Raw genomic sequence first — 24771 nt, 5'->3', positions numbered from 1 at the left:
GTTTTTATAACTTACAAATTTTACAGCTCTACACTAGTCTGCATTACTCCATCCAAGATGTATCAAACTTGCATTTTTGGGCTAAATTTGAACAGTAGCGTAGTTATATTTGACCCGAAAGATCATTCCAAATTACTGTAATAGGTGGTCTGCCCATAGACCGCCCATACTAGCATTACAAACCTCTAAATATTAATCAGGACACATATGGATTCACCTCTGTTGACATTCATAAGCAACCTGCTACTGAATGTCATCTTGGGACACCCCTCCTAAAAATGTTGAAAKGACAGGTGATAAATAGACATTAACTGGACATTTGGGAAGCAAAATATCTGTTCATAAAGGTAAAAGACAAGTCTGCTTGTCTTGTGTGTAGAGCAGATGTAGMTGTTTTTCAGTAAATACGATTTGGCTGCAACGTTTTCCAGGTTTTTAATATTTGCCCCTAATTTGATACCCTTAWGCCAATCCTTTGGAATAAAAAGYATTGTTGCCATTTTTAGAGGTTTAGCCTCATAAATCAWGATTTTCCTCTTCGGATTAGTCCCGTTACTGCTTCAACATGTGGTTCTGATAAAGGTATTTTATTTTGAAAGCCCAACTCGGAACWCCCGTTTCCTCCCCTCAGCTAAATTGACRTTTGGTGGCAGGCTGATGATTTGCTTACTTGAAGCAGGACTGAGTTTGGAGCGGGTACTGTGAAATGTGTAAGCATGATGTTGCCTGGATAATCAGCGGAGGACTTTAGAAAACGGAGGTAAGAAAAAAGCTCTGTCACTTGACTCTCTCATTTTATTCCAATCGAAAATTTCCCTCAAATACTTTTTAGTGGCTAGTTCGTTTTACATATTTTTTGGTATATTTTTGTAAATAAAACCAGTTTGGTCAGATTACAAACGGATTCGCTCCATAAGATATGTGGAAATCGAGACAAGTTATCCCTGTGCCTGATTTGGGATTTTAGAAAACTTGACTGTTCAGAGTCAGTGGTCCATTTCCAGCAAACTGGGTCTGTTATTTTCGGACAGGATGCGCTCCCTCGCGCACACACAGGAGCGCAGACGGAAAGAGCGCGCGCAGACTCGGGGTTCGTTTGCCTCGGCGTGTTTGAGCTAATGAACGCGGATTTGCACCTGATGCGCTCCGGTGTTGCGGTCAGTTGAGGATGTCAGCATCAGCAGAGGTGCCGCTGAAGTGCTCCGGTAAACACAAAAACGTCAGACATGTCACTAGTGTTGGGATTTAAAAGGATTAAATTACACACTGGAGTACAGGAGGAATCRTTTTAGGGGAGTTTGATAACTTGTTGAAGCGTTAAATGAGCACCGGCGCACGTGCGCGGCGTAGATTAACCGATAATCATCCGTTATAGGCGTTTGTTAGAAACAAGCCTACCTGTTGAGAGCAGAGATGTGTGTGAGGAGCTTGACAAATTGAACCGTCACCTCTCAGTATGCAGACGCTATTACAGCGACGTGACCGCTCACAACGAGCCCTCAGACTAATCACCTGCAATGGAAACTGTTGCTCTGCGCTTATCGACCTGCTGTCTGCCTTTGATTCTTAATTAAAATACATAAACACGGAGGCTGCATCAAATAAGGCTTCTGAAGACATCACTCGGGAAAACATATTTCACTGAATGTGATTAAATATTTAATGTTTTGCTGAGAAAATATTCCTTTTGATTGAGCTTAGATAAAAGTTTCCATTGGAGTGTAATTAACAATCTTTACACAAGCAGAGGCGGTCCAGGGAGTCACAGGGGCCCTGATYAGAATTTGATATGGGGGCTCGTCCAATTAAGATCGGTCAGCTCATCTARGTTTTATCCTCATATATCCGACATAACTACTAAAAAGTAATATTGGTCACACATTATATTTGTATTTTTGTATCTCAAAAATTAATAAAAAGAAAATAAAATCCATTTAATGAGGGGGAAAAATTACATTTTCTAATACTGTCAGAAGCAGAAATGCACAAATCAAACTTTTACTAGGTAATATTTTGGGTTTTTTTTTTTTTTATTATTTCATGGATGATAACATGGGAGAAAAATATTCAGATTCTTTGATGGACATTAAATTAGACATTTAAATAAAAACAAAATGCAAGATTATCTTCAACTATGCATCCAAGTACATGTCACTAACCTTTAACTGATGTTTTAGTGAACTAAACATACAATGCTGTTTGACACATTTAAAGACAGATAACGGTGGGAATTTCTAGTTTTCATCCATGTGTTGATTATTTTAGGATATGACCTGTTGATTCTAATTTCTGACCAATTAGATGTTAGAGCTGCACAATAAATCAAAAATATCATAATCACAATATCCATGTATTAAATATCGTCACAGGCTATTAAATGCAAAAATAGTGGGCCAATAAATTTCCAATGTGAGAAATCCACACCTTGATGGCTAATAAACCTGTCAGGCGGCGTCTCACAGCAGTAGCTAGTCACAACTYACATGATAGAGATCAGATGCTTAAGGTCATAGAGACAGGCGGAATGGTTGAAATGAAAAAAGAGAGGAAAATATGCATTTCCTGATTTCACAATTTAAAAAATTAAAATTACCATCATAAGTTGTTCTAATATTGCGCAGCCCATGTGCATTTTCATTTTWTTCTTGATTCTGTTTAGGTAAATGTATTGGGTAAAAATGTTACGTATAAAACCARCTACTATGCCAAGACGTGGGACTATTCAACAATAAATTAAAATAGAATGCTTTGGGCTGCTTCTGTTTGTAAATCAGGCAGAATTGATTCTCTGTCTTCCCTCCTCCACCAAAACCACAGAGCTACAACCGGCTGAAGGTGAGAGAAGAAGGCAGGACAGCCACACCTCATGCGTGGGCTCAGCAAAGACCCGAGTGGACACTGCTCTGACAAACATGGGTGTTCTCCAGCTCAACAACCCCACTCACTCCAGCACGCTCCTGCAGCGGGCCAATCAGATGCGCCTGACCGGCACCTTGTGTGACGTGATTATCACTGTGGACGGCCAGGAGTTTCCGGCACACCGCACCGTCCTGGCCTGCACCAGCAAGATGTTTGAGATCCTTTTCCACCGGAGCAGTCTGCGCTACGCTCTAGACTTCCTCTCTCCTAAGACCTTTCAGCAGATCCTCGAGTACGCCTACACCGCCTCCCTCCAGGYCACGGCCGAGGACCTGGACGACCTACTATACGCCGCTGAGATCTTGGAGATAGAGTACCTGGAAGAGCAGTGCCTGAAGGTGCTCGAGACCATCCAAGCGGAGGAAACCGAAGAGGTGGCGTTGAGGAATCACAGCTCTGGAGATCATGGCGATCACGGTCGGGCCAGGCACTGGAGGCATATGTTGATGTCCAAGAAGCATTCCTTACAGGATGGAACAAAGTGCGGCACTCCCACCGCCCTCCACCACCTGGCTCTGTACCACATGGCAGAGAGAACGTCACCGGATCCGGAGTGTGATGCAGTTCCTCAAAGAAGTCCCAAACTAGATGCTGAGGTCGACATGGAAAGCTCCCAGCAGGTTTGTGACAACTCGACCCTGGATCCTGCCAGAAGTATCAAATCAGAGCGTATGCAGGTGGATGACAACGAAACCTGTGAGAGCAAGTTATCCGGCGCAGGGGAGGCGACTGGCACGTCCGAGCAGCCGAGAGATGAGGGCCCGGGGACGCCCCTCAGAGGCAGCGTGATCACCAGCGCCCGAGAGCTGAACACGGGCTCTGAAGACGGGGGACAAGCAGCGACAAATGCTCTTGATGGTTTCCCCGGGATCGCGGACAAACACCTGGCCTCCATTTACTCCATGGCCTCCAACCACACGGGAGAGGGGCTGCCGGTGTCCGTTTCAGTGGCGCCGGCTCTGGGCGTTCCGCTGGATCCCAGGGCCTACGGCGGCCTGCTGCACCACGGCCTACTGCACAGAGAGCTGCTGAGCAGGCTGGGCCAGTTTGCAGCAGGAATGAGGCATGAGGGCCAGACTCAGGGCCAGCAGTGCTGTGGTGAATGTGGCCTCCAGCTGCATAGCAGACAGGCTGTGGAGCAGCACAGGTAAGTGTGCAAACATCCAACTTTCACGTCCTTCTGATGCCCAAAAGGCCTAGACAAGTTAAACAACCAATAAGTATAAATTTCAAGTGTGGGAATTCAAATATAAATCATCATCCAGATAGTTGAGGGTGATTTAGAGATCCGCCAGTCATTGTGTTCATGTACTTTATTAAAAAAATGAGATGAGAAAGACTAAGTTCTGATCACAGGTCATCCTTTTTCTCTCTGATGTTTAAATACTATGATCCAGAAGCTGGAAGAAGCAACAGTGAATATGGTAATTTATTCAGAGGGACACCTGCGCTCATGTTTTGACAGTGGATCTTTTGAATCAGGTCTTTGTGAGGGGAAGGGGGGGATTGATGTAAAGAGGCCTCCGTGTCACATAACGCCGTTATTTACAAAGCCCCGTTTTTTAAATTCCCTTTGATTATCTGCGCAGACGTGTGCCTCGCACAACAGACCGTCTCCCAGGCTATTTGATATGCATTCCTTCACATCAACGGAGAGAAGCCTCTCAGCGGGGACAAGGCTGGACGCCTCAGCAGCATGATGGATAACTTCTGTTTCGCGACTCGCTCTCTTGTTGTTGTGTTTTCTTTTTTATTATTTTTGCTTTATTTATGAGCCTGTCAGCTCGTGTTTTGTCACTCTACGTAAAAACCCCACCAACTATTTCCATGAAAAACTCATTAGCTTGATTGCAGATGCTTCTAATTGTGCGAGATGGGCAGTGTTTGAGTCATCATTAATCATTAGCAACACAACGAGCCCTTAATATGCTGCTAACCTACGATTAGGATCACAGCCTTCGCCTGCTCACCCCTGCGGCTGACATCTCAGCTGCGTGCCACTCCAAAAAGCGCCACCAAAACAGGGGGGTGAGGGGGGGGAAGAAAGCATCCTGTGGGATATTTAGCGATGAGCGTTCCTTACTCATGGAGACAGACTGATGTCCGCAGGTTGGTGGCGCTGCTCGAGGATGCAATGAAGTTGCTGTAAGTCTGTAACCAGGTCACTGAGCATTCACCTGATCTGCAGACTGACATTTGCTGCTGTCGTCTTCGAATCTCCTGGCACAGTTTCAGACTGAGGAGCTAAATAAATTCAAATGGTCTGGGTTGGAAGTAAAGACATGTAAACAAACTCCTAAATATGTCACCAAAACAAACCCAAGGAATATGTGCTACAGGGCCGGACTCACAAGGATTTGAGCCCCTGGGCTGGAGTCAGTTTTGGTGCCAAAAACTCCCCCATGTTATTTGCAGAGAAATCTATTATTTTCAAATACTTGACAATTGTTTATATTTATAAAAATTCCAAACTATTAATGAAACTTATCTGGTATCAGCTTGTGAGTTTTATGTTCAGGACAATGGTTGCAAAATAGAATTAGCTAAAAAAATGTAAATAATAATAATACAAATTTAAAAAAATAATAATAATAATATTTGTGGCGCCCCTTACACCAGGGCCCTGGGCTACTGCCCCTTTCTAAAGTCTGACACTAGTGGTAGAAAAAAATGTGCAAAATACCTTAAATTTTAAATGGTGGAAACATGAGTTAATTGTTTAGAAACTTAGAAATGGTTCATTATTGTAGTAATAGAAGTATAATGGGGTAATTAAAAAATAAAATGCACCGACTATTTAACCTCAGCGATGCGACAGGAACAATGTATAATTGTGAAAACATGAACTATGCAGTAAAAGTACCTTTGGGCTGAATTTGAATCATCTCATCAAACGTTTCAGATTCTTCATGACTTGAAAAAGTTCAGAAATAAATGACCAAACCAACGAGGTCTGATAAAACGCCGCTCTGCGTTTACATCCCTCCTGATGATCCACGGTAGATTAATGCCCCATTATAAACTATTTAAGTTATAATTAAGTCATGAGTGGTTTTCCCAGCTCAGTCAGGACAAAGATGAAGTTTTAGTAATCAACACACATTTTAAGAGACCCGCAAGACAACTTTGAAGCCTGTCAGTGAGTCATTTAGACCAAATTATACACCTCAGCATCACGTTTGAGTCAAACTTCATGTTCACAAACGTTTGTGTAATAAAGAACACACAAACAATGTAGTAAAGAACACATTTTGTTATCTGGAAAACATCGCTGGAGTTCGTTTCTTACGCCAATGCAAGGACAACAAAATGTACATTTATATTTAATGGGTTCGACGATCTTTTCTCTGGTTGGTCGTAGAAAAGCAAAGCTCGGTTCTATCTACTCCACACAGCTTCTGCAGAAACAAGAGCCAGAGAGCAAACTTCATTCTGCTTTTAAAGTCTCTACATTTGCTAGCTTTTTGTATTTTAAGAATGATCTAAAGTTGCTTTTATTAGTTTTTAAATAAAAGATCATTGTCAAACCGATTCAGTTTGCTTTTTATCTTACAGACCCTTTAATGGGAAGCACGAAGGCCATCTGAACGTACCTATTCACTGCTTTAAATATTGTATTCTGTTTAATTGTAGCTGCTAATATTCTTTGATTAAACTGTGAATGTACATAGTTACTATTTAAAACACAAGGAATAAATATTGAAATAAATTAAACTCGAGAACTTAAGCTATAAACACCGCTGCATTTTATTTCCTCATTACCTCATCCTATAATTATTTATAATTTAACTTATTTTGACTATTTCTAGTGTGTGTGTGTTTTGAAGTTCATCCCTCTATTAATAAACCTCCACGTGTTACACGTTAGAATAAAAAAGCGCTCTGTAAGTCGCGTTAGACAGACTCTCCACAGCCAAAATAAAACCTAATCTTTGGTACGGAGTTCCTGTTTTGCTCTCCTGATGTTGTTAATGTGCGTTAAGCAACGTCTCAGGTTTCATTCATTTTGAGCGCTGCCTGAGCGCGTGCCTGAGTGCAGACTCTTTTTCAGGCCACGTGCTCTGTTGTAGGGGGGTGATATAAGGATAACAGTACAGATGCCTTGCATGCTTGGGTTGTGTGTGATATGATATGATAGGTTTTGCTGCCGGCGGAGCTTTGGCGAATCATCTTTTCATTGCAAACACAGGAAAAGCTTGTGTGTATATTTATGTGTGTGTAGGTGTGTGTGTGTGTGTGTGTGTGTGTGTGTGTGTGTGTGTGTGTGTGTGTGTGTGTGTGTGTGTGTGTGTGCGAGAGAGAGCTTATTCAGCTGGGATGTGACTTTGTGTGCATGCTCTCGGTGTGTTTGTGTGCGTGGCTGCAGTCTTGAAGTGCTGGCGGGTGGAGGCACACGTTTGTCTGCACTCTGAAATTAGCCAGATATCCTATTGTCTGTGTGCTTTTAGCATTCATGCGTTGATTCACAACTCCAAGGGCCTCTCAGACTAATGATGCTGCATATAGCCTTGGATTCTTGCAGGAATTAAAACACTCCCGTTTTTTTTTTTGTTTGTTTTTTTAAAGAATAGTGATGCTTCCAAGTCCAGAGGCCCTAAAGAAAAGATGCAGAAAAGACGTGGTCCAGATTCTCATAGTATAATAATCTCAACTAAAGGCAACACTATTGATTAATGCACAGCAGTTGAAAAAAGTTATTCCAATCCTACTGTTGTAAAAATAAAGTTTTTTAAAAAATGTAGTTTCCTACCATTTTACTTACCATTTACCTGTATAACAAACTGGTTTTAGCTAGTCAGTAAGTAATTGCAGTTTTGACAGCTTCCTTAATAAGAGTGATGCTTAGTATTCCTTCAGCTTCCACAGCATTACCATCTTGAAATATTTCATATCATAAAACACAAATAAAATGATTTGCTTATTTTGCAAGTGAGCAAATAACTTTAGAGCTTGTCACAGTCAGCTAGATGCCTGTGACAAGCAAAAGGTGGGAGAGGGACAGTACAGAATTGCTCGTTTTCTATTTAGGCTTAGACTATTCCAGTCAGTCCAGCACTTTCTCTGCTTTCTCATGAAAAATGACTTTAAACAGTAGAAAAGTATGATGAATTTGTCTCTGTTTCATCTGGCCGTATCTGGCCATCCCGACTTTACCGTAAGGAAAAGGTTAGGTTGCTCATTTGGTGTGATCGCAGTCTGTCTATTATTATAAACCTCAACCGTTCCAGTAGGTTTAGAATCACCTGGAAAAGGAGAATTACATGCAAAATCCTCCCAAAAAATACATGATTAAATGAAACCTAACATTTGAACTTATGATTATTAATCACCATAATTCAGCTAAAAAGAAAAAAAAAGTTAACACACTTTTTAAAGTAACTCTGCAAGTTTATCAAAAAACCTCAGCTGGTTAATTATTCAGGCTATTTGGGTAACTAGCCTGCAATTGGCTGCTTTACAGAAATACAGGCTAGCTTGCCAACTGTAGTTTAAAATAGTGTTTCTGTGGCTCCGTTTTACTTTCTTCACCATAATTGCTAATGTTCACAGTGCATTTTATTTATTTATTTTTTTTACTAATCATTTTCCTTTTGACCCCTCCTTGTTTTTGTCCCACCAGCCTAGAGGGCAGAGACTGCCATTGGATGTCACATAAAGATAATGCAGAGTAACAACCAATATACTGAATTGAAGATGGAAATACTTTAAGAAAGTTTGTGGAAAACTAAACAAATGTAAAAAACACAAGGGGAAAACACGTCATCAAAGTTGTAAGTCTTACAATTCAGCGTAAGCATAAAATTTGTGGATTTTTTGCCACTTAGTTTATATTTATGTTCTATTTTACAGTGCAGTGACACGTTTTTCTTTTTGTCATTTGAAACAACTTTAGATTAAAATTCACTGACGTTTTCCAACTTTCTGCTGGACTAAAATATTTATGACAGGATTTCAGCTCAAATTCCTCAAATTTGTACTTGTCAAATGAAAATGTCAGTAATTTTCACCATCCTGCACAAGTTTGTTTGCTTGTTTCCATGTCTTTTCCACCTGAAAAAAGCAGCGTTGATGTTCATCAACGAGTGACCGGTCTAAATCTGGTTATGTTGTCATAATGCTGACGGTCTCTATCCTAGTGCGGGAAAGGAGTCAGGTAAACCGCAGTCAGCCGCTTTCTGTTCCTGCTGATCAATGAGCAGCCGTCCGTCTGCGTGAAATAAATGAAAAATTATTACAAGTGTGTTCTCGCTGCATTTTTCTCCTCCATTAGTGCTCTCACATCAGTGTGTCGTTCTTTTCACAGGAGGCTTCATAATGAGGAGAAGGGCAACAGCTGTGAATACTGTGGCAAACACTTCCAGGACAGCATGCGGCTCAGGATGCACATGCTGTCTCACGCAGGTATTTAGTAACTCTCACGTACTCAGCCTCTGCACATCGGTGCTCTCCATACAGTGGTTGCGGCCTTTCAGATGCACCTGTTCACCCCCTCCTCCACCCAAACCCCCCACCCCAGATTCCTCCCTCAGCAGTCAGTCCCGATCCCGACGCTTGGATCACGCTCTCTTTCCCACGCCGAGGTCGCCGGGCCTCTCTTTTCCATTTGAATCGTTCCCGTTTTCCTTTTTCTTCTTCTTTTTTTTTTTTTTGAGAGAGAGAGAGAATGGCGGCTCGCCAGCTCTGCCCCTTCTGAGTGATGACATCATGAGCTGCCGGCAGGCCTGGGTGTTCTGCCAGCGTTTTCCGAAGCGTGTGTGATGGCTCGCTCGCAGATGTGTGTCCAGGAACACACTGTACCCAAATGCAGACTTAATCAGACCTGACTGCTCTCCCAGCTACTTTATCCAAAATAGAGAAAGAGGATGGGGAGGGAGAAGTTGGTGGGGTGGGAGGGGGGGTGCAGAGAGACAGAGGAGGGATCAGAGACTAAAAATGAAACTAAAAAAAAAAAAACACACACACAAAGCTCAGTTTGAATATATGTTAGAGACAAGGCAGAGTCCCCTGTCCTCTCTGCCTGCTCTCTGAGGATTGTTCAGGAATGGCACGCCGCTGACAGATGTGAGAGAATCTGCTCCTTTAAACTTCACCTGTGTCTTCCTGGGTTTTTTTTTTTCCCCCCGTTCTGCTCAGCCCTGAACACACACATTGTTTTGCATCACTCTCAGACCTTCACAGCATGCTTTGATTTTCAATTCGCACCGACATCCATAACAGCAGCACCTTTAACCGCATTTGAATTTTTTGCATAAACTCTCCCCATCCGACGTGTCAACCCCATAATACTAGAAGGAGGGAAGAGATGGGGAGTGGGGGTGTGAGGGGGGTGAAAAAGAGAGAGATAGATGTGGATCTCATTTCTTTGTCACTGTGTATTTCAGTATAGCAGCCTCAGATCCCGCTGGTTGCTAAGGAGCGAGTGCTCCGCCGCTCTAATGGGCTGATTTGGTATTCAGCTCGATGCTGGCTCTTATTTTGGTATGCCAGACAAAGTGTTTTGATGGAGGACGATTGCAGCCGCGTCTGGAGACAGTTTGATGGTTTATGGATGAGAGCACACTCCGTGCCTTTGACTGCACAAGACAATGCACTGTGTTCTCCTCTTCCCCCTTATCACACAATCTCACGCGGGCACGACACACCGGGCTGGACGGCGTCAAACAACATCAGGATCTACAACACTTAACTCCACTGTTACTGCCGCACAAGACCGTTCTCAAACAGAGTTTTTTTAATATATACATATATTTTTTATTTTTATATGTTGTGCGAGACAAAACGAAGCAGAACGGGGGGTTTTGAGAAATGAACAGATTGAGGATTTTTTTTTTTTTTTTTGTTATTTGCGTGCAGCTCTGGGAACAGTGGTGCACTGTGCAAAGAGTTGAAAGAGGACCACATTTAGGCTGTAGTGCTCAGAGTTCCCAAAGCTTGTGGGTGTTTTAATGAGTCATTTTAACTTCATTTAAAGCCAGCTGAGCAGAAAATAGATCAGTGAATGAGCCCTGGGCCAGTATGGATCTGCAACCGATTTACATCTCAGTGAGAGCCAACCCACATCCAAACAGCTGCGTGCAACAGAGACACACACAGAGAGAGAGAGAGAGAGAGAGAGAGAGAGAGAGAGAAATTGTGTGTGTGCGTGAGTCTGTGCATGTGTGAGCACACATATTAGTCCAATGTGTCTGTCAGTGCAGGTGTGAGGTGAGTGCAGAACAAGAATGGGATGTATGCATACTTGTCTCTTTCATGTCTATATCAGAATAGACAAGGGCATTGCAAAGGTGACCTGAAGTTACAGTCCATGCGTTGGGATTTGGGATGTTGACTCTGAAGTGGGATTTATTTTTTTATTTTTTTTGGTGATAAAGGGATGCGCCGCAGGCGGGAAGCGTCTGCTGTACAGAGAACACCCGGTCCTTCTGTGGCCTCTCAGGCAGACAGTCTGCTCACTGTTCAGAGTCTGATAACAGGCCACGGTAAATAAAACTCTTCAGCGTTGCTTTCCTCTTTTTTGTCAGGAAGAAGAAAAAGATGGGTCGTTGCACACCGTCTACTGCCCCCTCCGGTCCCCCTCCTCTGTCTGTCCTGTACTCCATTGTACTTTTTCACATTTGCTTCCTTTGTTAAACAACAGAAAAGCACAAGTGTGTACACGCGGCTCTCCGGTGACTTCTTTACCTTTCTTTCAACTGTGTTCACTTAAACCAGGCTTCCTCTGCAGCCAGAAAGGACAGAGCCTTGCAAAAGTTGTTTTTCTTACACTTTGTCATGTTACAGCCACTAACTCAGGCCTTTGTGGATGAAGAAAGTCTCTGTTCTTGTCACTCTGTGGCCAGAAGAAAACCATAGTTGAATAAGTGCCATAAGAAGTCAAATTTACAGTTTACCACAAGCCAGGTAAGGCAGACGGGAAATATTACAAAGGTACTCTGGTCACATAAAACCAAAATGAATTTTTTTTTGCTTTGCATGTATAAAATTTATATGTGTTGGAAAGTTTTAGTTGCATATTACCCTGAAGACGGTGTCCTCAAAGGGTAACAAGCTTTTCTTTTTCTTAGCGTTTTTTATGTCATGGAGGCCAAATAGAGTTTATGGGAAAAATGCATGGAGGAAAATACAGGGACATTTTAGAGGATTTAAATGCTTAAAGACAGAACTAACCATCTGATTTAATATATGGCAACGTTCACAGACACTCTGCATCCAGTCTGAGTTCAACTTGTTCTGGTGTCCAACTTGTGTAGATATTCATCAACAGGTGATTCTACAAATTAGTGACACTGTGTTATGAATATATTACCACAATTTTTAAAACAGTTTTGTAAAAACTGGAAAAACAAGGCATCGTTTTCCTTTCAACTAGAGAATTGTGCAAACTGAAATTACACAAATAAATCTGCTTAATGGAAACAAACGGCAATTTCGGAAAGCCACGAAGAAGAGAGGACAAGAAGACGACATGTTTCCTCTGACGGCTGATGGAGCGCCAGCGCCGTGGATGAATTATGAATATATCTCATACGACTGTTTACATCCGTCACTGCCATGCATTTGATGACTTATGTAAACAAGCTGATTCACCCATGAGTTTAGTTATTTCTAATCTGATGGAAACACTGCAACTGCAAAATTGTTTATTTTTTTTACATTATCAGAAAACAGATTTTTAACATTTTTAATGGAAATGCAGCCACCGAATCCCCCAATAATACATTGAAATCTGCTTTTGCAAGGCAGTGTGTGGAATTTACTTTTTACTTTTTCACTCATTATTGAGAAATGTCAGCACTGTCAGAAGGAAACCCTGTATTCTTAAAAATGGGACTTTTCACATTCTGAAATGAAAAGCATTTTAGCTTTTAAAAGATAGTTCTCACTCTTTGGTCATTGTCCTGACATCTTTACAATATTTTTCACATCGCATTTATCAATGAAACCACAGATGGCAGAAGGTTGATCAATGGGGTCTCAAGAAATCAAACATAAAAATGGACATATGTCATTGACCAAGAGTGATGAGGAGAAAAAAACAATAATATTCCTAATCTATTTTTGTTTCTAGACTAATTTCTCTGTTCCAGATTTTATTTTTTAAAAATGCAGGTAAAAAACAAAGTTGAAGGATTCTCATGTTTTACAAAATGCAAAAAAGATCGAAAATATGCATTAAGGAGAAAGGCATCAAGTTTTTTTTATTTTACAGAACTTGGACTACCCAGCAGTGTTTTGCTTTTAGTCAAAATTCCAGAGTCTGTTGCCTAATCTGGGACTTCATTGAAGCCCAGATCAGATTTAGACCACTGTCTGCCAGTCGGAAACTTTTTTTTTTTTTTACAAAAAAAAAAAAGCATCATTTATACCAAAGTTCCTACAAATGTATTAATTTTTTAATGTTTGTCAGAAAATCTAAACAGTAAGACAGAAATCATCGTAAAAATACCGGAAATGATTATAACGAGAGAAGCACAAATCTGAGAAACTGAATCCTGACAAGTCTGCATTTAAACATTTTGCAGTGACACACAGAGACTCGTATGTTTGCTGATTTCTGTTGGGTTTGATGTCACCCACAGCTCCTGCAGAAGCGCTGGTGTGCGATCAGTGCGGAGCGACGTTCTCCTCAGAGGATGCTCTGGAGGCCCACAGGCAAACACACACAGGTATTTACTCGAACCAACAGTCCGCTCCACCCAGAGAGAGAGTGTTTAAAGCTGTTGAGTAAGCCGTGACTACGACACTCATGTGATCGTGGGTCTAAACTTGCTTGTCATGCTGGCTGGGTTAAACTGTTCCTGTCATGATGCTCCATAATTTATCAACAGGGAGGTGGGAGGCCTCTCACATATCACCCACTAATATCTCCTGGCATCCTGACCCACCGCAGCCTGGGCCGCGCAGCGCAATGCAGCGTTACAGTTTCAGACATACTGTCCTCACCTTCCTTCCTGATCATGGCTTTGAAATTACTTACCTGACACCCATATGCTTTTAAAAATGACTGATAATTAAGAACGTTTGTGGATTACATCAGTCATCTGGTAACAATGATTATTGATGAATCTGTGTGTTTTTTTTCTGGTGTTTACATTTGGATTTTTTTGTGTGGCCATGTTTTCTTGGGTGCAGGTACATGTTCCCCTCTGTTAGCTGGCTTGTTTTTTGCTGTTTGGTCATTTTCTATATGAGATTTGTTTGTTTTGTTTTGATTGTTTGGGTACAAGAAGGAAGGATCTGCTGCAGGACATTGCATGATCCTGTTGGCCTTTGGGATGACCCCCAACCAGCCAGATGCTCCAGTCTGTTCACACTTTCCTGTAAAGTTCTGAAACTCCTATGAGTTTATAACTCAATAACAGATTGGAGCACTTTTTATCAGATATTTGCGTAAATTATTAGAATACTCAAAGTTGTGTATCGGCTTATCTTGACTTAGTAAAATGTTACAGAAATTATTAACCTGCTGAAAGAACCTTTTTTATTTTTGTTCATCTCCAATTTAAATCTTAGTCACAGAGATTTTAAAGTTAAGGGAAAATGGTGGTGGAATCATGATTAGAGAAAATAAACATACAAAAAAATAAAATAGTAGTGAGGAATGTCAATTATTGTATTGGGAAATATTGACATTTCTTTGTTTTCTAAAACTTTATAAATAACTTAGATTATTATTATTGAAAAGTCAATTTATTTATACGAAGTTTATTGCAAAGTGAAACATTATATAAGTCAACTACATACAGATATTTGAAAGCATTTATTTCTGTTAATTAGGATGATTTCCCACTTACAACTAAGGAAAACATGTTTTCAAATTTGAATGTTGCTTCAGACCAATAAAAAACTTTTTAAAAAGAGGAATGTGGGCTTTGTGAAACATGTTTAAAACCTTATTAAAGGTTGTTATTTTCAAAAGGTACTTTAATGTGACAAACGAGACTCAGATATTCTAATTTACTGAATTTAACTACTTATATGTCACTTTTTATCATGTGATGTGGCAAAAAAAATACAGACTAGTGAAAAGCTGTACATGAATTTGTAAAATACAAAATTAATATAAAAACAGAGTCAAACACCAGTTTGTTTTCAGTTATTTTTAACTGAAAACATTCACTGAAAATATCTGGAGGCTGGCGGTTCCATGAAAAAGTTTGTTAACCCATTGTTAACCAAGAATACAAAGCAGCCATTACTCATATTTTAGTTTATAAAAATTGTCTTTGTGCATAAAATAGGAAAAGGTTTTTAACCTCCTGACAGAAGACAAGCTAAAATGCAACTATCTATATCCTACAAAATATCATCTACATGTGAATGAAAACCCTATAAGAAAACAAGATAAATATGATTGAACTATAACAGAAAACAACAGATGGGATATTAAGATATTCAGAGCATGTGTTATATGAGGAACTGATTTTGGGCTAAACTGACCAGTGATCTTTCTGGTGTTTTGACACTTGTTTGGCTTTTCAATGTTGTTAAAATGAATCAAATGGAAGCAAAGAAGTAAAAGGAAAACAAAGACAACTAATGAGAGCAAAGCACAGTTGATGAGCAGTGCAATCAAGATATCAAGAAATTTATTTTCACAGTATGTTAATTTTTATGATTAAAAACAAAAAGTGCTTATCTGTAAACAGTGACTTTTTACCATGTAGAATACTAGATTTTAAACTTGTTTTATTCCATTTATATACTTTATTTTATCATGGCTCTTACTGACAGCGATTTGAATCTTTTTTTTTTTATTTTTTTTTTTATGTTTGCGACGGAAACAAGCCGTGGTTTTATTGTCCGACGCCCAACAGTGTCTGAATCCACACCTTTTCTGCTACTGTCAGAGAAAGGTGATAACCCTCTCAGGAGCATTGGCATGTAACTGTAACTCCAGGTGGCACACGCAGTATGAATACTTAATGCATGCAGACATGGAGGGGTGTTAACGATGGCCAGAAGTTTCTACCCGCATCTCTGTGAGTTGTAAACACCCAGAGCTCGGTTTCAGCTTGGCGCTGGATCTGGGTACAGGAGGGCATTACTCTGTTATTTTGTCATGATCTTGGCTCGGCCCGCCGTGACGCACTCCCACGTCCGTATGACATGAGCCACAGGTAACTTAATCAGCTCTGATCTGCGGAGGTTAGAAGTTGAAATGCTCCCGTTTACCACGTTTCCTCCTAAAAAACACACACTGGGATCTTTCAGTGGTGGGGGGAGGAGAGGGGGGGATCAAGCAATGCCTGCTTTAATTTGCCATGTGACTTACCCAGTGAGCCAAATGAGTTTCCTCTGAGCAGATTAACACTTGTCAGGGCCCTCAGCAGCTGCAGCACTGTCCATGTCCTCCAGAGGGGAAATTTTCTCTACTTTTTGGGAAGACCTTAATCTGAGGCAATTAGGTAATTCTGGCAGCGACGTTAGTTTACAGTGAAAGTCTCTATATCCATTTGAATATGTCAGGGGTGAACGGCCGTGGGTTACTGAAGTTTGAGATCAAAGGGAGAGGAGGGAGGGCGGTGTGTGTGTGCCTGTGTGTGTGCGTGGTGTCCTGAGGGTAGAGGCATTGCTGCTGGTGTTGGGTGCCAGGAGTAAGAGGAGGAAAAACAACATCATGTGCTGCTGTTTACTCCTCACCACAGCACTGTCACCGTCTCCTCTGACCTACTTGTCAGTGCCCAAAATAAAAGAATGGATCTGTCTCCAAACTGCTCTCACAACAAAGGCGTTTGTTTCATCGCAGCAAGGCGAGCCGAGGCGAGGCTCCAGGGCACCGAGCTCACCGGATTTTTATTTATTATTTTTTTGGAAAACCCCGAGACTGTGGCTTATCTGCGACTGCTAGCTTAAAACACTGCTGGCTGACCATTTTGGCACATCTGCCTTTAGGAACGGGCCATATAAGAGTCCTGGCTTTGTGTACTCACAGCTGTGCTGTTTCCACACATTACAGGCTGCTTCATCAAGTGAATAATATTACCTTCTGCCCAAGCCCTAATTAAACGCTCCTGTAGTCTATTCAGATACAGCCAAGGCTTTCTAATGCATCTTCCCTAATGCAGACCTTTTAGCTCGCCTAATTGCATGTCCGTCACCGCTCTGCACCCTCCTGGTAATACCCGGTTTTAATTCGAATAAGCCTCAAACTGAACTGAGCCGGGCTCCGTTCGGGCCATTATGCCTCCTGGTTATTTATTTGCGCCGGGACAGGCCTGTCGTTTCATGAGAGGCGAAACGCAGAGGCCTGTGTGCGGAATATTTTTGAAATGTTCTAGGAATCGAGGCGAGCGAAGCCGTCGCATGACCTCAATGAACCGGACCGTGGAATGGCGCTTAAATGCGAGCGACGCATCTCTTGTTGCATTAATTATTGAGACGGTTGTTCGTCACTCGGGTAGATTAGCAGTCTACTGATAAGCGCCCGGGGTTGTTTAAGGTACTGTAGCTTTCTGTGTGTGTGCTGGTGTGTGTGTGTGTCTGATCTTAGTGCTTGAGCACATACAGTAAGCATGAATGCACATGGGTCATGTGAGGGCTGGGACATAATGTAGCCTGTATGACTGTATGCTTAACTGGGTGACAGAGCAGACATGAGCCAGCACACAGTCTGTGTACACTGAGCTGAGCTTGGCCATGCAGTTTATAGCACTTTCACCCCTACACACTGGTGAACATGTCAACACTGATGTCATCATAAACTCCTGACTTTAAAGACAGACTGTGACTTCTTTTCAAATTGAATTCATTTTTTTAAAGATTTGTTTGAGACCGGTGACCTTTACTGAAGAGATAAGAGGGAAGATGTGCAGCAAATGTCCCAAGATCAGGAACTGAACCCAGGACTTCCACATCGAGGAGAGGAGCGTCTGCACATAGTGCGCCTGCTCTACCAACTATGCCAACCAACACTTTTTAAAAATAAATAACATTTTATAGACTTTGACATTAATAAATTCTGAAGGCATGCATTAAAAAATGCATACTTTGCATACACAGTCATCTGGATGCAAAAAAATGTATACTGACGCAGACAATGACTTGTTTATCAAGTCATTGATGGTTTATTTATTAGAAATGCATGAGAAGTGTAAGGAGGGGAAAGCTCTGCATTTCTGATCCATTTACCTCTGCAGTCAGAACATAACACCAAATCCAAATCTAAATTAATTGTAAGCAGCAGGTTACCTGTTATTAACAATACAAGCTAGCAATCCACTTCCCTGCATTTTGTACTTTTAAACAGTTAGCAACATGATTACTAAAGGAGGTTATGTGGTGCGTCTTTGTGAACGGGTTTCAAAGAAACATTATCAAAACTTTGAAACATTTTCAGTCATTTCAAGGTATTAGTTAAAGAGAGACCTCCTACTTTTCCTCCCGAATTTGAACATTTGTTACATTTCTGGTAAGTGTTCCAACTTTAACCATAAATTTTTCCACTTTTGTCAAATTAAGAATCACATACAAATAAAATAGAAATAGTACAAATCGTATTGTACATTCTAAAATGTAGCACTTACTAAAGAGATACTTATTACAAAATGTTTGTGAATCATTGCTGCAGACCTAAGATTTCCAGAAAGCTGCCGACATTTCCAAATAAAGTCCACTGTATTGGAACAAAATAGAGGACATTGCTGGAATACATTGGTTTTTCTAGTAGTAAACGCACAATAATTTTTAATTTTATTTCAATTGAAGATGTTTATGATGCAGTGTATTCCAAAAAGACACACGGTATCACATCCTACATTTTTTCCAATTGGTATGAGGTAGTTTTACCTCATATTTATCCTTTTACACCAAAGCCAATTGGATTGGCACCAAAGACATTTATAGTCTAATCTGACCAAAGCTCACAGTTCCAAAAGAACCTGCAGATTTTAGTACATTTCACACACTCATATTTGTGATGGTAGGACAGGAAATGCTTCTTTCCTGGTTTGACCTCCAAACAGCAAGTTGTCTTGTTGATGGAGTCTAACAGTTATGGACACATGGTGACCTCAAGACGCCACTCTTTGCTGCAGGTCTTTGTTTCCTCTCTTTTACCATCCTCCTCATTGTGCCTGGTAGCCAGATTAATATGTGTCCACTTTAAGAAAATGGTCATCTGTATCTCAGGGAAACAGGAATTCATTGATTGCTAAAACATCACATTAACTAATCAAATAATATAAACAGTTAAAAATAATTATTTCACAACATAAGTCAATAAAAGTACTCAAACAAAAATTGAACATTTAAAAAATATGATTCATTTTAAAGCTATTCCAAGTCTTTAACAGCCCCATCCGCCATCAGAATCCTCCCCGTGTTCATCCAACATTTCAACATACAGATAATTAATTGATGGGCTCCAAACACGAAAGTTAAGAAGAATTTACCCCGATTTGTGGTCATTGCTGATACAATCCTTTGTTCCGTCTGCGGTGGGGTTTTGCTCCCAGATTCTCAGGGTGGGAAACTTTTGTTTGCTGCTTGAAAAGAAACAGGCTGCGCCTATTTGTGAATGAAGGGATTAGCTCGAACACTTCACCCCTGCAAGGACCATGATCCTATCTGGTTGCCTGGACACATGGTTTTGTTTCTTAGGCAGCGTGAGAGCCAGGCCAGCTCCCCACCTCAGCCGGACTGAATTAAGTGGCAGATGAAAAGAGGCAGAGTGTGTAAAAATCATGAGTGTGCGGCACCATCCTGATAGAGATATGCCGACGCGGCATTAGAACCTCAAGCCCGTCTCATTCAGACAAGTAGTCGTGCTTTAGGCGGGCAGCTCTGTCATATGATGCACAGTGAAAATGCAGAAATGCTCAAAAGTAAATCATTATTCTCCACTGTTAAAGCCTTCCTCCCACTGAACACAAAGCTTTGAGAAAACCCATTGATTACATGGTATTTACCCCTCTGTGGGCCAAAGGTCAGAGGGGTCAGCCTGCGCCTCAAAAAGGCCAAATCCCACACCTATTGTGCAGTTCGGGGTGAGAAAGCAGGGGGCAACGGCAGCCAACTTTAGGGGCCTATTTTCTCATAAAGAAGCTCCTCTGCACTTATTACAAAAGCTTACAAGAAAAAAAAAATCCACGACCAAAAAGAAAAAAAAAACCTTTGAGAAGTTAACAGAGCGCGGTGAGGTGAAATGTCACCACTAACACACACACACACACGCACACACAAACACTCCTTTTAGGTTTCTTTTTTCCTCTTCTTTTTACACTTCAAGATATTATTCGGTATTTTTATTTTCAGCAGCCGTCAGTTGCGCGGAATAAAAACGACCGCTGAGCTGTTTGTCAGTGTGTGTCAGCCGCAGATCAAGGGTGAAGATTCTTGTGACAGAATATTTGTCATTTCTATTCTCAAGTTTCAGGATTGTTGGTGACAGAAGGATCAGGTCTACATCTGTGGATGTCTGCGAGTGTCAGCGAGCGACGGTTTCTCAGGCGCAGAGAAACTAAACTTTCACCACAGACTGAAAAATGCACGAGCCGCAGAGAAGGCAGGAGTTCGCGATGTCTGATGGTTGATATAAATTGGGGTAATTAAAGCAGCTTTGATGTATTCACGTTGGATTAGGTGCTCTCCCTGCAGCTACTGTTTGAACAGGAACAGAAAGCGCTCCCCCTGCTGGCCGCAGCAACTACCAAAAAGAGGAAATCAAATGTATCAGGGGTTATAAAGAGATTCAATTTGCTACCTTTTTTTTTTTAAATGTGTTTTGCTTTGGTTTTGGATGGCTCATTATCCAGGCCTCACAGCTGCAGCTTCCAGTAGAATTAGCAGAGTATGACTCAGGCACAGAGGGAAGCTGGTTAGGCACTCCAATGATTTCCTGTACGGTCAGCGGATGCAGGGCGTAGGGTGGCAGCAGAGGCGTTCAAAATGGAAAGCCTTTTGTTTACAACTAAAATATTGTGATCTGCGGGTGAGGAAAGAGCCCTAGTCATTAGGCTTTAGTTGAAAGACGGGGATCGTTGAAGTTGTGTGTGGAGCCTATGACTAATAGGCTCGGTCAATGAGGCCCTGAACCTTATTGTGTGTCCTTTGTGGGGGCTAAAGTCCCCCAAACAGGTGCAGCTCATTCCACCGGAGTGGCTCAGTGAAGGATTGTTGAGATCAGGGAATGTCTTTCATCCCATCTTCTTTGTGTCAAAGGGATAGTTCAGCATTTTTTCAAGTGAAAATCTATTAAAACCGTACAAGCTCGCATCTTTCTGGCTACAAATAACTGTCTTAGAAGAGAAACCAACATTGCAGGCTCATCTTTATAAATAAGGTACATCACTGGAAAAATGTAATCCAATATAATATATTTTGATTACACACACGCTCCGAGCTAATGAGGTATCAAAATTCTGTTTCTCAGAAATGCTCAATATTACATTAGACCAATAAAAGAAGAGAAATGTTTTATTCTGAAATAATCAGCCTACTAAAAATACTGTACTACTCGGTGTGTGGGTGTTGTTCATTTTGCACGACTTACTTCATCAATGCAGGCTTATCAACGGAGTCGATAAGCCTGTGGTTCTGTTTGGGAAGCCCAGGTTGCTTTGCAAACAGCCCTCAGGTCCTAAGAAGTGTTGGGTCTGGTGTCTCAGCTGCCTCTTGTTAATACTCCAAATACTCTATGAGGTTCAGCTCAGTTTGCTGGTCATTCAAGAACAATGGCATCATCGTCATTATTAAAGCCAGTATCGGTACTTTGACACTGTGGGCAGGTGTGAAGTCCTGCTGGAAAATAAAATTGTTTCTATAAACGTCTTCATCAGAAACATTCTGCAGAATTTCCTGATAGACATACTGATGTGTAAAATATGGATCCTTAAAGACGTAAGCAAGATGCCTCTAACGATAAAAACAAAATATGTACAAAGGGTAGGTCTGTGTGTGGTGGGTCTTCAATCAGTGACACCAGCTGCAGTCCATGCTTGGTGAATCTCCTCCAGGCTATCCGTTCTAAACTGTAGTTACTGATGTAACTTTTTCCCTTCACTCAACTTTCCATTTGTATGCTGTCATAGAAGCATTCTGAACAGGCATCTTCTTCAGCAGCTAACTTTTGTTGCTCAACTTATATGTAAAGAATATCAGTGACTATAACCTGGACAGCTGTCAAGTCAGCAGTCTTCATCATTATTGATGTGTAAGCTATAAAATTATGTTTCTCTAATAATTATTTTTACTTGTCTTTTGCAATAGTTTGAGATAGTTTGAGCTTTCATCGGCTACAAGCCATAATCTTCAAAATTAACAGAAAACACTTCAAATAAATCAAACCATGTAATGAATCGATGCAAGTTTCACTTTTTGATTTGAATTACTGAAATAAATTAACTTTTTAATTTTTAAAAACAATAATATTTGGAGCTTTACATGTAAATCCTTGAATCTCCTCTGTAGAAAGTAGTAGCACGTAGGAAGCCCTGAATAGTCATTCAAAACCCGCCTATTTTCCCCAAAGCTCCGCCTTGGAGGACCTGCACATGCAGAATGCTTTTTAGACAGGAAGATTATTGATCAAGTAGCACCTCCAACCTCTACTTTTAGTGTAAATATTCATCAGCTTCTCTCTAAATTACCACTTAAGATGCGACAACTGTTCATAAAATAACGTTCCCATAAAGCACAGTTAAGTTTGAGTGTGGGGTTGCTTTAGGATGGCTGATCTTTGGTCATGGCCTCTCTTGGGCTAGCCAGTAGGGTCCAACTAATATGAATTTGTACAAATTATTAAAATAATACATTTAAGGTAAGATACAAAACTACTTATTATCCTTAACGCAACCTCACATCAAGAATCCTGTACCATTTTTCTATTATCTACATTTGTTGAGTTTTTAGCTTTAATTTTCAGAACCTTAGAATAAAAAAAAGGCTTTGTCAAACTATAGTTATCTATAAAATGCTGAGCTTTGCTTTGTTTGAATAAATCAGGAGGCATGGATTAGTAAACAATGTGATGTGAATGTGTTTGATTTACTCCTTAAAATGTGAATTTGCTTGATTTGTTTTCTCGTTCTCTCTTTCTTTCTTTCTTTGAGCGGGCTCGTCTGTCTGCTAACTTGATTGAACCTAAAGCAAGTGTCTGACACTCTTCCCTCTTAGTATGAGTGTGCTGTATCCCTTTCCCTGCGTTAATTCCAATTTAATTGCCAGTTGCCTCAAGGCACTTCAATAACAGTAACAAATGATTTGATTTAGTGGACCTCATCAGACTGCATTTTAAATGCGACACAGCAACCCCACTTGAATTCCAATGAAGTGCTGGCACAGTCCTCTGTTTACTAATGATCCTCTGCTGGAGATGTCTGATTGAATCTGAGTCAGGAGCAATGGGACCTGCTCACATTGTAAATGATCTGCAACCTGAGCAGACAGAGAAATAAGGACCTCATAATCTCACATTAAAGCATCGCTCTCCAGGACACGCACATTATGTCAATGCTGCCCATTAGTCCCGGTCTCTCCGGCTAGCCGCACATGTGAGTTTGCGTCGGCGTGGATGCCAGAAAAGGGTTCGAGAGCTGGTGTCTGCTGCCACCCCCCGAACCCGGTAGCTCAAGTGTCGACTGTATGACAGCCAATGGATCTTCTTCACGTAGCCATTTTGACTTGAACAACCCTGCCAGCGACTCCCCTATCTGTATTCCTCGCCACACTCCGTGCAACAGGAAAGCAGCCCCAAAGAGATGCCAGGTCACACACAGGATTAAACTGGATTGTGTTTTTTCCTGCAGTCCTGCCTTTAATGGCTTGATATCGCTACTTAACATTCAGCACGGAGCACGTAGTGTAGGCATCATTTAGGGTGGAGCCACTATCAGCTGCTCTTTGAGCACAGAGACGGAGGACTTCACAGGCTGAAGCCGACTCCTGATGGGGGGAATGAAGAGAATAATTAGACATCTAACACGCCAGGAAGGAGGCATTGATTGTGTGATTGGCATGCCGTGTGCATTGTGTGGGGGGAAATTCTTAAAGAAAACAATCACTTTCATGGTTTAAAATAGCGTGTATAAAGACTCGCAGCTGAAAGTGCCTCCGGGCTTTTAGGGGAGTTAGTTTAGGTAGAGGCGCTTGCTCTTTGAAAGAAGCTTTTCCCTCAGAGGACTTGCACAAAGTTGAAGTGACCCAGTTTCCCCACTTAAGGCCCTGTCTGTGTATGGTACTGAAATAACTGCGCGTCTGTGTCTTGTGCRTTCTCCAGGGACTGACATGGCGGTGTTCTGTCTGCTGTGTGCGAAGCGCTTCCAGACCCAGAAGGCCCTGCAGCAGCACATGGAGGTCCATGCAGGGATGCACAGCTACATCTGCAGCCACTGTGAGCGCCCCTTCCCCAGTCACACCACCCTCAAAAGACACTTGCGCTCCCATACGGGTAAGGAGTCATTTTAGCTATTATCAAATGAAAAAAAAAAAAATCCAAACTAACCAGGCTCTATGTGAAAAAGTCATCTCTATAATACAGTGAATCTATACAGTAATCATAAATATATAAATCACTTTCTTTATCAAAAGCTGAGTCAATATTAGCCACAACAAGATCATATTACCTTCAGACCTGCACACTAAAGAAATCCTTCGAGCAGGATTTGCCTAACATCAGTAAGCTAAACGATTTATAAAAATAACAAATTTTTGTCTCAATCTAAACAAATTTAAGAACAGAAGAGAAAGATGTTGGCATTTGTCTGAAAAAGGCTCATAAAGCCATTTCCAAGGCTTTGAGATTGTCTTACCACAGTTGGAGTGATCATCTACCACTGGGGAAAAACAGTGGCGATCCACTATGCTAACCAATTATGGCCGACCTACCAGAATCATTCAAATCATTCGAAGAAT

General features: G+C 41.2%; 1 protein-coding gene across 1 annotated transcript in view; it reads left to right on the top strand.

The window, feature by feature from the left end:
- The first annotated feature begins 656 nt into the window (after window positions 1-656).
- The window catches only part of zbtb16b (zinc finger and BTB domain containing 16b), a 33006-nt gene continuing 8891 nt past the window's right edge, over window positions 657-24771 (top strand). Inside the window, exons 1-5 of the mRNA XM_008424969.2 lie at window positions 657-760; window positions 2818-4066; window positions 9224-9321; window positions 13500-13586; window positions 24137-24307. Of these exons, the coding sequence (XP_008423191.1) occupies window positions 2913-4066; window positions 9224-9321; window positions 13500-13586; window positions 24137-24307 (1510 nt within the window). The 5' untranslated portion in view covers window positions 657-760; window positions 2818-2912. The remainder of the gene's footprint in view (window positions 761-2817; window positions 4067-9223; window positions 9322-13499; window positions 13587-24136; window positions 24308-24771) is intronic.

This window comes from Poecilia reticulata, linkage group LG13 (genome assembly GCF_000633615.1).
Source record: "Poecilia reticulata strain Guanapo linkage group LG13, Guppy_female_1.0+MT, whole genome shotgun sequence".
NCBI classification, from domain to species: domain Eukaryota; kingdom Metazoa; phylum Chordata; class Actinopteri; order Cyprinodontiformes; family Poeciliidae; genus Poecilia; species Poecilia reticulata.
The sequence above is the reverse complement of the archived record's forward strand: the minus strand, read 5'-3'. Positions and strand labels throughout refer to the sequence as shown.